Source organism: Doryrhamphus excisus, chromosome 1 (genome assembly GCF_030265055.1).
Source record: "Doryrhamphus excisus isolate RoL2022-K1 chromosome 1, RoL_Dexc_1.0, whole genome shotgun sequence".
Lineage (NCBI taxonomy): Eukaryota > Metazoa > Chordata > Actinopteri > Syngnathiformes > Syngnathidae > Doryrhamphus > Doryrhamphus excisus.
In genome coordinates, this window is record NC_080466.1 from 29,364,283 (window position 1) to 29,380,751 (window position 16,469).

The following is a 16,469-nucleotide window of genomic DNA, read 5'->3' on the forward strand; positions in this document are numbered from 1 at the left end:
CCCGCTCGAAATCGCGTTATTTAATGAGTTTACCCACAAAAAAAAAAAAAAAAACATCCTCTTTGAGCGAACACCTGTTCATTGAACATTCATTTCAAAAGCAGAACATCCACATTTCATTACTTGCTGCAATATGGAATATGACAAACATATTCTTGGAGATGAAATAGAGGACTTATTAAGGTGAAGAAACAAAGCGTGCTGGTATTGGCGCGGCACGAGCAGATGTGTAGCTCTTGATCAATTCCCTCTCATCCTAAAATGCTTTAGAAAGATTTAAACATCCGTAAATTAAAAGAGATTGCACCTCCCTTTTGGAAATGTCGGTTGGTGTTATGGAATATGTCTGACATGTTTTGATGTGACACTGCTGGGGTGTAAAATGTGAGAAATATTTTAATATTTCACATAATCAACTCTATGCAACCAGCTCAGAAAGAACCAACATTCACTGCATCTTATACTTGCAGTGTTGGGCAAATTACATTGAAGATAGTTAGGAGTTGGCTGCACAGTGGTTGAGTGGTTAGCGCGCAGGCCTCACTGCTAGAACACCAGAGTTCAATCCTCACAAGGGTCACAAGCGGGCTGGAGCCTATCCCAGCTGTCTTCCGGCTGGGAGGCGGGGTACGCCCTGGACTGGTGGCTCAGCCAATCACAAAGGCACATATAGACAAACAACCATTCACACTCACATTCATACCTATGGACAATTTGGAGTCGCTAATTAACCTAGCATGTTTTTGGAATGTGGGAGGAAACCGGAGTACCCGGAGAAACATGCAAACTCCACACAGAGATGGCCGAGGGTGGAATTGAACTCAGATCTCCTAGCTGTGAGGTCTGCACGCTAACCACTCGACCGCCGTGCAGCCCGTGTCATATATATTATGTCTTATTTTCTCTTTATTTTCTATTATCTTGTGTAATATGAGTTTAAAGTTGACTATAGGGGTGTTATTTCCTGTCTAGAGGGCTCTAATAATGTTCATTCATTCATTCATTTTCAACTGCTTATCCTCACGATGGTCGCGTGGGTTATTGGAGCCTATCCCAGCTGTCTTCAGGCGAGAGGCGGGGTACACCCTGGACTGGTGGCTCAGCCAATCACAGGGCACATATAGACAAACAACCATTCACACTCACATTCATACCTATGGACAATTTGGAGTCGCTAATTAACCTAGCATGTTTTTGGAATGTGGGAGGAAACCGGAGTACCCGGAGAAAACCCACGCATGCACGGGGAGAACATGCAAACTCTACAAAGAGATAGTCAAGGGTGGAATCAAACTCGGGTCTCCTCGCTGTGTGGCCTGCACATTAACCACTCGGCGCCATGCAGCCAGTATGACACGTGTGTGTTTATTATTACATTTAAAGCTGCAGATTTGTATTACGTTTCTGGGCTGTTATTACGTTTGCGAGTGTAACACACCCAGAAGAAAAAGACAAAAAAAAAAACATTGTGTATCAAGTTCGAAGTTCTCCGAAACAAAACGGGAACGAGCTCTCAAATCCAATGGCTCTTTTATTTAAAAAAAAAACAAAACAAACAAAAACAAAAAAAACCTTCACTTAAGTATGTACAGTTTGTGCAAAAACATTTAAAGGTTTCAAGGACTTTACATTGTAAGTTCAACCTCAAGGCACATACATGGAACAACATCAACATTTCGACATGAGAAAAGAAACTTTGGTTCCTAAGAAATATTTTGTGTGGGTGACGGGAAGCCGGGATGACCAAGTATCCCAAACGTTGCCATATTACATGCACTGTAAATTTTTGCAGCTTAGGTTCTCTAGACCCTCAGTATTGCAACCACCGGTTGGACGACTGCTTTAAAATATACCTTTGTAAGTCTATGAGCAAAATAAAAGGCAGTGAAGGTTAATACTGTACATGCAAAAAAATCAACAAACGGATGTTACTCGCCGATGTGCCTGCAGTTATGGTTAAAAAAAATGCTTATTTATGTATAATCACTTTTAATGAGTCATTTATCAGCACCCTAAAATAACAGCAGTGGTCAGTCTGCAGTCCGTTGAGTCTAATTCCTAGGATCTCGTTGTAATACACACTGCAAAAAAAAGCTCATTCCCAGCTTCGCTCAATCATTACCGATGTTGTGTCGTATGAATGAAAAGTCTCGTGTTACGCTTAGCAGTGTTGTTCCTGTCGGCACCGTTATTGTCACCGCCGTGGTTGCAAAAAAATGTGCTTTCTTTTCGAGCATTCTTCTCGCTGTCTCATGTTGTGTTCTTTTCTATCGTCGCTTCTGCATCGTTCCTGCATATAAAGGTAAGGCAAATATATTGGACGTCGGCATTACACATTCAGCAAATTATACGACGTGAAGGTTTCATGTGATCTGTTGGGGGTCAGTGTACAACAAAAAGAAACGATAGGTGGGGATTTTGTGTTGTATCGAAGTGGAAATCGGTTAAAATGTAGTGTTGGTTCAGTGCTTCGTCGTCGGCGATGCTTCACGATTGTTGAAGCAGGGCAGGTTTTTTTTTTTTCTGGGTGTGCTGATATGTGGATATTTGTAGAAAAAAGTTTCAACGTGGAAGTGGAGATGCTCTGATAACCACAGAAGATTCGACTGTTTTGTTGATTAAAATGCTGATATCGTGACGAGAAGGGACATCAAATCGAAATCGAACAATCGTACAGTTTGTTGAGGATTTTTGTATTTAATCAACGGATGTTCTATTCACCGGCACAGAAAGCACACACTCTTTGGTGGTAAAAAAAAAAATGGAATTCTAAAGAACGCGTAAATTGAAAAAATAAAAATTTTCAACAAAATGAATGAGAATTTAGGATAAAACTAATCGATCAGAACCAAATGGACACTTCGAACACTCGAACCAGCATCCTTCAGGTTGGGATACGATCACTCTACCACCGTTACGATTGATAAGCACTGCATTCAAACAAAAACTCATCTATATTTTTCATTATTACGAATTAAACCGCATAAAAATTTGTAACGTTCAATGGACTCACCAATGGCTTGTACATAAAAAAGTTTCAGAGAATCAAACCAATAATTTGGAATCATGTTGTATGCACGGTGATCTAGTGGTTAGCATGTTGGCCACAGAGTCAGGTGATCTGGAAAATCTGGATTCTAATCCGTGTTTGGGTTGTGAGGTTAATTGGTTAGACTGTAAATTCTTCGTGGAACAAGCGACATCAAAAATGGATGTTTATGCTAGGCTATACATTGATATGTGAACCACATATTGTTATTATTAGCTATAATAGCTATAATAGCGATCACTATTATTAGCTGACAACAAACTTAACTGCGATATAATCCCCTGACTCCACGAATTAATATAATGCTGTTTGTATTTGTATGTTCGAATGTTGGCGCCGTCTTGGCATAGGCAACTGGATAAGCCTTTTGCGTACCGTCCCTTTAATGCAACAATATAAAATGTTTAAAAAGTGTATTTTTTAAAAACAGACGTCTAACAGTAACTTCATGTTCACAGTATAGACCAGGGGTGTCCAAAGTGCAGTCCGGGGGCCTTTTTCGGCCAGTCGTTCCTTTTTTTTTCTTATGTTCTATAGTATATTTTTAATATGTATGCATCTAAAATTTTTAATTAAGTTATTATTAATTGATTAAATGAGTGAAAAAGTCACACACCCCTGGTTTAGACTGTTTCTTATTAAAATAATATAGAATTATTGAAGTATTACTAAGCTAATGACGCTTTGTTTTGGTTGAATGAGGAAAAACTATGAAAAAAATGCTGATAATTTTTTTTTATTTTGAACAATGGGGCCGTGGAAGTTTTGTTGGACTTGTAAATCCTCTTATCGATACAATATGTAAAACTACGAGCCCTTTTATTTCTTCTCGAATATTTGGCCCAATAGCAAAAAGTTAGTACTCTTACTCAACATGAGCTTAATGCAGCCGAGTGAAAATAAGTGCATATTTTTCTCTCTTTTCGGGGGTGGAGGATTATAAGGCTAGGAACCCTTTAAGCTTGCCCCCCCCCCTTCAAAATAAAATGATGTCAAGTCAAATAGAGTCTCTTTAAGAAGTTCATAATGAAGACCTCTTGCTGGCAGCTCCCATGCAAAGCGCCGCCACCGCAGTCCATGAGCTGAAGGGCAGGGAAAACTGCTTTAATTGAGCCCATGCAGGGATCACAGATATTGGGACAGACGGGGTGGGGGGGTAGAGACGAGTAAGCCCCCCCTCTTCCCTTATCATTCCCGATGCCGTGAAATGCGCATAAACAGACAAAAGTATGCAAGCCGAATGAGCAGTTTGCATTGTGGAGGATCCTAATTAAATTTCCCCAATTAAAAGCTTAGACGAGTTAAAAAAATAATTATGTTTCTTCTGAAAGTGCATCACAAAAGAGCCCACCCCTGATAGACCACAATGGTGAAAAATCCATATCATTTAGCCACAAAGCATGAAAGACGCTGTTAGTTTTAAATGATTCCACATCATTAAAGACACCCGATGAGCAATAAGACTGGAAACAATGGCGTTTGAGCAGAGTAATGTCATATGGGTAATGGATTCCGGCGGAATGGTGGTGGTAAAGTGATCCTTGTGGCTTTGTTTGCTTCTTCCTGTCTTGTCTCATGGCCTCTTGTTCAGTACTGAGCTGAGAGAAAGTGCCCCCTTGTGGATGGAAAAAAAAAAAGCAAACTGCTCTCTAGACTTTGCACATTTAACACCGCATGGAGGACGGTGATTCTTTGTTGTTGTTTTTTTTTAATGTTATCATTAAATCATATTGCTACTATTGAGAGTGTTCCAAAAAGTGTCTTTTAATAAAGCTCATCTTTGCTCGGATATAAACAATTAGAGCAACAATGATTTTAGAGTTGAAGGCACTTTTGGGACTTTGCTGCACATCCTGTTCCTGATTCCTCATAAACAGGGGTCTCAAACATGCGGCCCGCGGGCCAAATGTGGCCCGCAGGACGCTAGTTTGAGCCCCCCCGTCTTGATATGAAAGTTTAATGTTAGTAATAGTTATCCTCCCTATCCGTGTGGAAGTGGTAAGTTTTTGGATATTTAAGTTGAAAGGAAATAACTTGAAGGCTACCGTTTTTGGTCGCTAGCTCTCTAGTTTGCGAGTTAGCATGTGTCTCAAGACTACTTTAAGCCCCCCCCCGTCTTGATATGAAAGTTTAATGCTAGTGCGGCCCACACAAGTTTGATATGGATGCTGTATGGTATCATGTACCCAGAAAAAATTATTACGTTTGATTAATGTTCATGTTAAAGGTTAAATAACTGTTAATAGTTATCCTCCCTATCCGTGTGGAAGTGGTAAGTTTTTGGATATTTAAGTTTAAAGGAAATAACTTGAAGGCTACCGTTTCGGTCGCTAGCTCTCTAGTTTGCGAGTTAGCATGTGTCTCAAGACCCTGCAGTTGCGCAATATGTTGTAAATAGAGTATAATTGTCGTGTTTTGTCATGTCTACAGGGCTCTAATAATGCTTTGTTAATTTTAATCTGAAAAAAATAATTTGTCTACCCACCAACTATATGTGGTTTCTTAAGTTTTTATTATTTGCCATTTTATTATTATTATTATATTTATTTATTACTGATTTATTTTCTTTATTCTTGATTTGTTTATTTTTTTTCATCTTATTTTGTGCAGAAAAATAAAAATTAAGATATTTGAGAACAGTGGAATGTTTTATCAGAGCTTTTATTGTAGAAAATCGGAACCAAAGCACTGAAAAAGTTTGTATATTTTTCTGTTTTTAATAAATGCGTTTTTTTTTTTTTTTGGAAAACCTGATCCTTGCCCAGACCCTAGCTCCAGTGACCCCCAGGTAAATTGAGTTTGAGACCCCTGCTCATAAACAAGCACCGCTATTGTTAACATGAGTAAAAAACACGCCACCAGTGTTGCTCTTTTCCATAGTCCTGTCATCAATTCTTTGTATTGTGTTGTTTTAATGACTATTTTTGTATGTTTTTTTTTTTTTTTTGCTTCTGTGGTTAGCAAAGAATCCCTGCCCTCTCTCAGAGTGCCTGACATTTTTTCCGAGGCTGACAGCAGAAGCTACACCCAGGTTGCGGTGATTGTACAAATCTGTGTTCATGTACGGTACTGACCATTAAAACAACTTTTCAAAACCCTGCGCTTTATAAAAAAAAAAAAAAAAAAAAAAAAGCAAAACACTTGGATATCTCCTTTCTGTATGAATAAAAAAGATAGCAGAGATTCCCACATTATCCACAGTATAAATTACATCATAGACAGAACTTGGAAATATATATATGTATATATATATATATATTGTACAGTTATATTTTAAGATAATTTTTTACGCTTTTCTGTTCTGTTCTGTTCCACACAAACAGTGAAGGTGTGTATTGTTTATATTTGTCAAGTGTTTTTGGAGTTTACAGGGGGGGGGGGGGGTGCCGCCGTACCGTTTACCGCAGCATCACGTGTGGCAAAACTCAGTACTGGGCACGTTGCTGCTTTTGCAGTACGCCAAGCTGTTGTTACTGAGGTGACAGTCCCTAAATCCAATCCCCCCATTGGGTGTGTAGATGGGCTGAATACGGAAATCTCCCTTGAGCAGCTGCTCGTTGTTAAGCGCCACAATCTGGAAACTGGTTTCAGTCATCTCCAGAATGGAGTTATCCTTCTTGGTTCCGGCCTCGCAATAGTCGTCTTTTCTTCGACCGCGGTTGTATTTCCACTTAGTCGAAGACGACCGGCTCTTCCTGTGCATGTGCCAGCAAAAGAGACTGAGTAGTGTTACCAAAATGATAAGCACGGCTCCGCCGATGATGCCGGCCATTAACAACGTGGAATTAACGCCCTCCTTTGGAGCTTGCCCCGAACCAGGACTCTTTGTCGGTAAAGCTGACTTGGTCCTGGCCTCAGAGCATATTGTATCCTCTCCGGGCCTGTAGGAGTTATGGGTGTCCAAAACGTGCACACAGATCCGGTACACAGACCGCGGTTCCAAATTAGCGAGGCTGATATGGCGTTGGCCGCCGCTCACCGTCCGTTCTTGCATCCCTTCGTTTATTTGGCTTTGACCTCTTTTAACCCAAGTGACTTTGTAGGCTGTGACGGTGAAATAGGAAGCCCATCTCACGTCGATGCTTGTGGAGTTGACCACATGGAAGGAGATTTGAAGGGGGTCCTCGTAAGGAGGCAGGGGACCGGGTGGATTGTTATAAATCGGGGGTAAAGGTGGAGAAGGTGAGTCTAAATAATCAGGAACGGACGTGGTTACAAGAGTGGAGATAACGGTGGTAAGAGGGGTGGTCGTGGGCGGAGGAGGGGGCGTGGAGCGAATAGTAGGCCATGACGGTTGCCCGGCGTCGACCGGGCATTCGATAATATCCAAGGTGAGCTCTCGGACCGCCATTCCGCGCACCCGATCCGGACTCTGACACACAAAACCTCGGGCGTTTATCGAAGAAGGCAACGACTTGAGCCAAACCACCACCCATTTCACCGCACAGTCACAACGCCATGGGTTATTTCGCACCATGAGATGCCGTAAGCTTGACAGGCTATCAAACACACCCTGCGTCAGTGTCTGAAGTTGATTACTGGAAATATCCAACTTCTCCAGCCTGTTTAAATCTGCAAAAGCTGCAACTGGGATCTGGTCGATTTGGTTCTCCTGCAGACTCAGTTTGACCAGTGACTGGCTGGGTAAAAGCGGAGGTGGAAATGTAAGGGAGTTGCGTGCCAGCGCCAGTTCGCGGAGGCTCGACAACTCCTGGAAGGTCCCCGGTGCAATGCCCTCATCGGTCAGCAGGTTCCCGTCCAGCAGGAGGCGCTGCAGACGTGTCACATTCTGAAAAGCCTCCTCGGCGATGACGGCGATTCTATTCTCATCCAATCGCAACTCTTTCAGATCCTCCGGGAGCCCGATGGGAACGCTGCTTAAGTGGTTCTTGGTGAGGAAGAGCAGTTTCAGGCTTAGCGCCTCCCTGAAGGCGCCTTCTTCCACCCCGACTGTGGAGATAGAGTTATCATCAAGGTGCAACTCTTCTAATCGAGTCAACTGTGCTAGGGCTGCCCTGGAGATTGTTTGAATATTGTTCTCCTGGAGATGCAATACTCTGGTGTTTTTGGGCAGATTAATCGGAAACTCATCGAGCTGGTTGCCATAGAGATATACCGTCTCCACGGAAGCCAGATTGTGAAGTTCGACAGGAAAGCCAGCATTGTTGATCTGGTTGTTGTGCAGGTAGAGCACAGTGTAGCCCTCCTGTATCCCCAGAGGCACTGATGTCAGGCTGCGTTCATTGCAGTACACAAATAATTTGTCACAACGACACTCTTCCGGGCATGAGGCACCTGGGCTGAATTGCATTTGAAGGCTTAGGATTACAGTCAACCAAAACTGTAAGAATGAAGTCCAATCCTTATTCCAGGGTCCAGCCAGAAACTCCATAGTGAAAAAAAAAAACGGTCACTGAATAAAAAATAACTACAAGTAATTGAAACAAATACAAAAACTTGAACAGTAATGTAGAAATCCACCAAATACCAAACTTAAAAAAAAGTCCACCAAGAAGCGTTTGGTGATAAATGTTGGGAAACGATCAGGAAAATGTTCGGGAGTAATCCGGAATAAATGCTAGTCCTCGAATGAACAGCAACGGTCTCATTAGCGGCGGACGGTCCTTTGACTGACTCCATCCATGCTGAGACGTCAGACCATAGCAGGACTTTTCACTGGTTGTGCCATGCAGAGCTGAGCCAGGGGCCGTTTGAAGGGGCCACGCGGCTTCGAGGCTCCACTCGCCTGTCCGTCACACACTGCTGCTGTTCCCCGACTGGGGCAGAGTCCAAGGAGGGTGACATTTGGAACCAGAGACCTGTGGGAAAACAAAGAAATGCTAGTATTTTCAGGGTGGCCTGTTCGCAAAAAAAACGAAAAAAAGGAGGGTGGGCTCTTTTTTCTTTTTTTTGCCCCCCGGTCCTTCCTCTCTCTCTCTCTCTCTCTCGCTCTCTCTCTCTATTTGACAAACACAGAAGCATACCAACCGTCTCTGCTTCTACCACACTCGTTCTCTCTTATGATGCAGAACAGAAAGGCGCTAGTGACAAATCGCATTGCTCACCGCCGATGTCAACTGATGCACGGACTGATTGGGAAAAAGAAAGTTAAAGCGTGTCTGATAAATATTCACAACAGCGCTAGCATATCCGGTATCACACACATAAAGAGGGCTTTTGTCCCTTTGCACTCTTGTCAAGGGAGGGAATCAACAACGACACACACACACATAAAGGATTTCCAGAGGTATTGCCTAGCTTAAATCGAAAATGTCAGCATGTGTTCCAACATTAATGAAAATTTAATATTGCTGGGTTTATACATAAACATAAACGCAGCAGGGGAAACAATCAGTTTTTTTTTTTTGCTTATAGTAAACAGAGGCTCTGTTTTGCCTGCGGCCTAACACGACCTTGATATTATTATTATTAATATTATTATGTATAACCTACATTGTACATTCATCAACCTCAAGGGGTGAAGCTGTGAAAAATGGAATTGTGCGTAAAAAAAAGCAAACAAAGAAGTAACATATGACATATATAAGCTGTCAAACGGAATGGAATTGCGATAAATGATCAATATATGGGTTGTTTTTCATTATGGGAGGGAGGGGGGGTTCAGTCAAGCACAAGGTCGTCGCATTACATTCGGACCCCACATTCATTATTGTAACTTTTATGACCCATCAAACATCCGCTATTCCTGCATATAATTTTTTTTAAAGATTCCAGGTTGTCTTATGTTGCGTTCAGGGTTTTACTGAAGCCTCCACCCTGAAAAGCATTGATGGATAACACGCAATTAAGGGAAGTATGAGGTGAATGTTAAGCACAGGAACAGGCCAAGAGTTGCATTATTGTTGCATGCAAGTCTATCGCCTGTGTGGCAGGGAATTTTAACGATATTATAAAGCATGCATGATTAAGTGCAAATGATTATGTGTTCCATTTGACTGCAAAGCCCAGGCTTGCTTTGTTGCATGGGTGGACAAATCATTTGACACACATCTGTGAGCTACTTTTTTTTTCCGGAATTGAAAGGGATAAATTTAATCAAATAAGCTTTAAGGGAGGGTAAGCAAGCACAGGAGGAATGCAGCTGCATGCATATTATTACTGCACTCATAAAAAGGTCCATTTTGGGGGTTCTTAGTTAAGATTTAAAAATCCTTTACCACTTTTCAAGCCTTTCTTTATTCAATTTCCGAGGTTGTGAGCACATTTTCTTCACCTCCTGATGAACGCTGTGATACGTAGCCAGGAAAATCGGATTAAAAGTGGATTTGCTGGTAGAAACGCAATTAAAAGTTGAAAATGGTTAAAGGTATTTAAAGGGGGTGATAAGCAGCGGATCAGGTATACTTCAAAAGGTTGCTCAGTGAGAATGGAATATTTCTAAGAGCATTTAGACGCCTTGAAGTGTAATCTTTTTAAAAGAAAAATATGTCTGGTAGTAATTTATAACTAAAATAAACACAAAAATTTAATGGTTTGATTTGGGATCAGTCAGTAGGGATGTTTTTTCTTTTTTAATTTGACTTAATAAATCATAAATAAATAAATAAATACCTTTGCCGAGTCGTTATCCTCCCCCCCAAGCCGCGACTGCGTTCAACTTTTCGCCCTCCTCACAGTATCCTTCCCTGGGCCCGGCTGGATGATCATGCGTAAAGGTCCGTCTGGTTCCGCTGGTGCCAGGAGCTTCCGATCAACCCTCGTCGCAGCATATTTGCAGCCACCCGCCTCCAATCCTTACTTTTTGCCTTTTTTTTACGCAATACCACCGGCGCCACAGAGCGAAGGAAGCGGGTGCAGGGATCCGGTGCGCTCTAGTAGAACCGCGAGGACCCACACTTGGAAGTGTCCGTCGCCGGATTCATCACACGCCATGACCGCTGTCTGCGTGCGCCCGGTGCGCTTTTTTTTTATTTTAAATTGTGGATCAACTTCCCTTTTGGTGTATCTCTAGCACAAGTCTTCCTTGGAGTTGTTTTCTTAGATGCATCCAGTTAATAGTGCGACGTGTGCGCTCCTTGCACCTCTCTCTCCCTCTCCCTCTCTCTCTCTCTCTCTCTCTCTCTCTCTCTCAGTCCCTCCCCTCCTCTGAATAAAGAATGCACCCCCCCACCCCCACCAGCATACCCCGTGATGGCTGTGAGCCACAGATCCTCCCTGCTGCCCTCACACTGCAGAAAATAGTCTGTCTCTCAACACACTTTATCCCTACATGCCTACAGATGCAACCTTAACCATGATATGGGCACGCCTTTCAATCTGATTCTCATTAATACTAATAAAAAAGAACACATTTGTGCAAAATTTACTACTCCAAATAATGTTTTCCCAAACTCCACATCAAGACTCACATTATAAATTATGCATTTACTACAATGCATAATGTACTTCCAATATGGAAGTTTTTTTTGGGTTGATACACTGAAATTATTTAATGCATATATACACTCACCACTATCGAATGATAATGTAAGACTCGAAAATTCAACCGCGGAAATTTTGATGGGCTTGCCACCTGTGATGTGAACCTCGGGCCCGGTGTGCCAACGGCTACCATGCTAGCACCTAGCAAGAAAGCCTCAAGTACCGAAAAGGTTGATGCAGTCCCACAGTGTCCCCACATGATGCCATGTGTCTATTTGCCTTTATACATTAGTAAATTAGCTTCAATGCTAACATGCTAACGGCTACATGCCAGCACCTAGCAAGACAGCCTCAGGTCCCGAAAGGTTTGGGGCAGTCCCATAGTGTGCCCACATCATGCCATGTGTCTATTTGCCTTTAGACATTAGTAAATTAGCTTCAATGCTAACATGCTAACGGCTACCATGCGAGCACCTAGCAAGACAGCCTCAGGTCCCAAAAGATTTGGGGCAGTCAGATAGTGTCCCCACATCATGTCATGTGTGTATTTACCTTTAGACATGAGCATATTAGCTTAAATGCTAACATGCTAATGGCTACCACGCTAGAACTTAGCCAGAGGGCCTCAAGTTTAGAAAGTGGCAAGGTTGTTCTATAACCTCGCTGCATCATGCCATGTGTGTATTTCCCTTTAGACATGAGCATATTAGCTTAAATGCTAACATGCTAATGGCTACCACGCTAGAACTTAGCCAGAGGGCCTCAAGTTTAGAAAGTGCCAAGGTTGTCCTATAACTTCCCTGCATCATGCCATGTGTGTATTTGCCTTCAGACATGAGTAAATTAACTAAAATGCTAACATGCTAACAGTCATCATGCTAGCTCCCAGCAAAAGAGCCTCAAGTTTAGAAAGTGCCAAGGTTGTCCTATAACATCCCTACATCATACCATGTGTGTATTTGCCTTTAGACATGAGTAAATTAGCTTAAATGCTAACATGCTAACGGCTACCATGCTAGATGGACAGATCTACTCAGGTAGACTCTGTTGTTATTAGAAGTCCGAACCATCTCAGTCTGGCCTCTCTGACTTTATCTCCAAGGTCTCTAACATTTAATGCCCCTCTGATGCACTCGTTCCTGATCCTATCCATCCTGGTCACTCCCAATGAGAACCTCAGCATCATCATCTCTGCTGTTTGATGTTTGATGTTCAAGGGTTGATCTGCTATCAATGGTTGCAACACAGTAACCTACATGCTGCACCATGTGGTCATATAAACAAATATCTATGTGCAATACCCATGGCAAAAATCAACATGATATTCTCACCGCAAGGCATGCTGGGTAGCTTATGTTACTCTTTCTCCCAACATTTTGCTTGTTTGCAAAATATGCTGATTAGGCTGTCAGAGTAGTAATTAAACAAGTTAACATGGTCGACATTGACAGCTGGACTACCCAGCATGCCTTGCGGGCATTTGGAAGAGTTCTTCTTCTTTCTCTTTCGGCATCCTTCTATCAATATATTCACTCTCTCTCCTGTGGACATCCCTCTCTCGGACTTTATCTCCAAGGCCTCTAACATGTAATGTCCCTCTGATGTACTCGTTCATGATCCTGTCTATCCTGGTCACTCCCATTGAGAACCTCAGCATCCTTATCTCTGCTACCTCCAGTTTTGCTTTCTGTTGCATCCAGACGGGAAAGGATAACCGAGTGAAACTACCAAAAGCTAAACTTAAAGTGGAAAATCAACTTTAGCTCAATCGATGCCTCATCTGGTACTTAAGATAAGTTAAAAAAAAAAAAAAAAAACATTGATGTTGTTTTTGGTGGGTTACAAACTAAGCAACATGTAATCTTTTAGCCGAAAAGTGGTAAAGTCATCTTGCGGACACTTGTGGCTTGTGTGCTCACCATTTATCCATTCATCAAGTTTAGTGTGTGAGAAATGAACTTGTGCATCTTTTCAACAACATGAAAAAGTTCACAATAAGGTCATGGACATGAAAAATGTCTTTTTTTTACGTAATTCTTTCGTTTCTATGACGTGAATGATGGTAAAGTTTTCGCTGCCTGTGTCATTAAAGATGGTAAATATGTCAGTCTTTTGACGAATTGTTTGTTAAGATTAGTTAAATTATGTATCCAAGTTTTTTTTTCATGCAGAAATGACATAAATGTATATCGAAATTTAACTATTTACCCTGCTTGACTGGCTACTAATCCAGAGTGTACCTTAAATTAATACTTCACCAAGCCATGTAAAAAAAAAAAAAACTATAGTAACAGATATTCATATATGATTTCCTAAGAGAAACAGGAAAAGACTGATCACCACAGCTGACAAGCTTCACGTCCCCAAGCGGGGAAACAAATTCAATAGCTTCTCAGGTTCTGACAGGTTAAAAGCACCCTGTGGATAGCTGGAGTACCTGGTTCCAAACACTAATGTTTTTAAAAGTCTCATTTGTTTCGTGCTTGATGACACGGGGGCGTTTGTATCTTTCACTTGATACTGTTTTAAAGAAATACTCAAATACTCATTTTCTATTTTCAGAGGTACTTCAGCTTGCTTAAAAAAGGTAGAGGCTCTTTAATTGGGCAAGCAAGTCCAAACTTGCAGTGAACTTGTCACACGGTGAACTGAACTAGACGGAACACTGAGTACAATCACGGTGCGCACGTAAAAATGACAGCACGGCATGTAACAGATAAGTAAACACATATCGACTATTAAAAATAATAAACACAACTACTCTAAGTAGTTTTTTGGGGAGAGGGGTATTTGATAAAATCAAAGACAGCCAATAGTCCATTAGTCAATAACAACACAACCAAACACTACAGTGTCAATCTTAAAAAGCCATTTCTAAAGATTTGGGGACTCTAGCAAACCACAGTGAGAGTCACTATCCACAAATGGAGAAAACATGAAACAGTGGTGGACTCCACTTTTCCCAGGAGCGGCCGATCAACCAAAATTATCTCAAGAGCACAGTGAGGATGAATCCAAGGGGTCACAAAAGACCCCACAAGTACATTCAAAGAACCGCAGACCTCATTTGCCTCAGTTAAGGTCAGTGTTCATGACGCCAAAAGCTGAAAATTCATTCATTTTCTACCGCTTTTTCCTCACGACGGTGGCTGGGGGTGCTGGAGCCTATCCCAGCTGTCTTCGGGCTGGAGGCGGGGTACACCCTGGACTAGTGGCCAGCCAATCACAGGGCACATATAGACAAACAACCATTCACACTCACATTCATACCTATGAACAATTTGGAGTCGCTAATTAACCTAGCATGTTTTTGGAATGGGGGAGGAAACCGGAGTACCCGGAGAAAACCCACGCATGCACGGGGAGAACATGCTAACTCCACACAGAGATGGCCGAGGGTGGAATCGAACACCGGTCTCCTAGCTGTGAGGTCTGTGCGCTAACCACTCGACTGCCGTGCAGCCCAAACTGAAAATTTTGAACGTTAAATTCTCACTTTTCAGAAAAAAAATCATCATACCAATAGTAAAATGTGATGGTGGTAGTGTGATGGTCTTAGGCTTTTTTTTTTGCTGTTTCACAACTTCAGATATAATGAACACATTCCCTGTAGTATTATAGTCCTATTGCTTGGGTTTTGACTGTGACACTTAAGCCACTGTGCACCGACATTGAAAAGGCAGCTTAGCCTGAGCTCCAGAGTTCATACCTATGGACAATTTGGAGTCGCTAATTAACCTAGCATGTTTTTGGAATATGGGAAGAAACCGGAGTACCCGGAGAAAACCCATGCATGCACGGGGAGAACATGCTAACTCCACACAGAGATGGCCGAGGGTGGAATCGAACACCGGTCTCATAGCTGTGAGGTCTGCGCGCTAACCACTCGCTGCCGTGCAGCCCAAGCCAAAAATTTTGAAGGTTAAATTCTCACATTTCAAAAAAAAAATCAGTAAAATATGATGGTGGTAGTGTGATGGTCTTGGGCTTTTTTTTTGCTGTTTCACGACTTTTAGTCCTAAACCTTGGATTTTGACTGTGACACTTAAGCCACTGTGCACCGACATTGAAAAGGCAGCTTAGCCGGAGCTCCAGAGTGAGAAAGGCACACAGAAGTCACATGATCCTCACAGGTCAACATGTGCACGCTTCTGATCTTAGCCGTCGGGTTGCCAAACATTATGGCTGCAACAACACCGACTTTCCGTGACCCCCCCTTGGCTCAACGTCGGCAACTCTTCAAAAGTCTACAGACAAATCATGCGTCTCCTTTTCAAATTGCCGTTGTCGTTCCGTCCATTCAGCGCCATTAAGGTCTTCAATCACATGAAGTCCGTGACAGATGATGGTGGTCATTCTCAGTGTTTGTCCATCGTGTTTAATTTCAGCTGTCATGTCCACGTAAGCTTCACTCCACATTCACCTCCTTCATAAAACAAGCTTCCGCTCTCCACATGCATTATTGATCGACTAAATTTAGAGGAAACTGTGTATTTTTATTTTTTTTTGCCTTGATGGACATGTTTTGCAGCAAGGGCGCTGGCGGTCTTTGTTGATGTAGCATTATGGGGTGTCTTCTTTTTTGGCATGTGAATTACAAAAGAAACGGTTTGATATATTTCACAGTTTTCATGTAATCAAGCACATGAATGAAATTATTCCTGACAATGATTATATTTACATGAACAAATAACCAGACTGTCGACTGTATTTTGAATATCACCGTATTTCCATAACGGTGTTTATATGACTCGCTAAGAATATCCCATTTGTAATCCTTGTTTATAAGATACCAAAACACTGTCAGACTATGGAGAACGTGCACACTCTGGTCTACTTTACCTTCAGGAAAGATGCTTTCAAGATATTTTCTCTCATTACTGCTTTCTATGATAGGATATTATTTTATAATTAAGGTACATATGTACATGGGTAGAGTTATTCTGTGTTTTTCATTATAATCCTCTCTTTTTGACTCTTTGTATTGAGTTGTGGACGTATAGAGCAGCTGCATACAATAACCAGCACAGAAAACTTT

At 41.9% G+C, this 16,469-nt stretch overlaps 1 protein-coding gene across 3 annotated transcripts in view; it reads right to left on the bottom strand.

Moving 5' to 3' along the window:
* Positions 1–1,513: 1,513 nt before the first annotated feature.
* Positions 1,514–16,469, bottom strand: part of flrt2 (fibronectin leucine rich transmembrane protein 2) — a 95,996-nt gene continuing 81,040 nt past the window's right edge. For 2 of the 3 annotated variants that reach the window (XM_058072159.1, XM_058072160.1), the window contains one exon: positions 1,514–8,868. In XM_058072159.1, the coding sequence (XP_057928142.1) occupies positions 6,459–8,441 (1,983 nt within the window). In that variant the 5' untranslated portion in view covers positions 8,442–8,868 and the 3' untranslated portion in view covers positions 1,514–6,458. Of the gene's footprint in view, positions 8,869–10,621; positions 11,103–16,469 lie in introns of those variants that run through there. The other variant, XM_058072157.1, reaches the window with a different exon arrangement.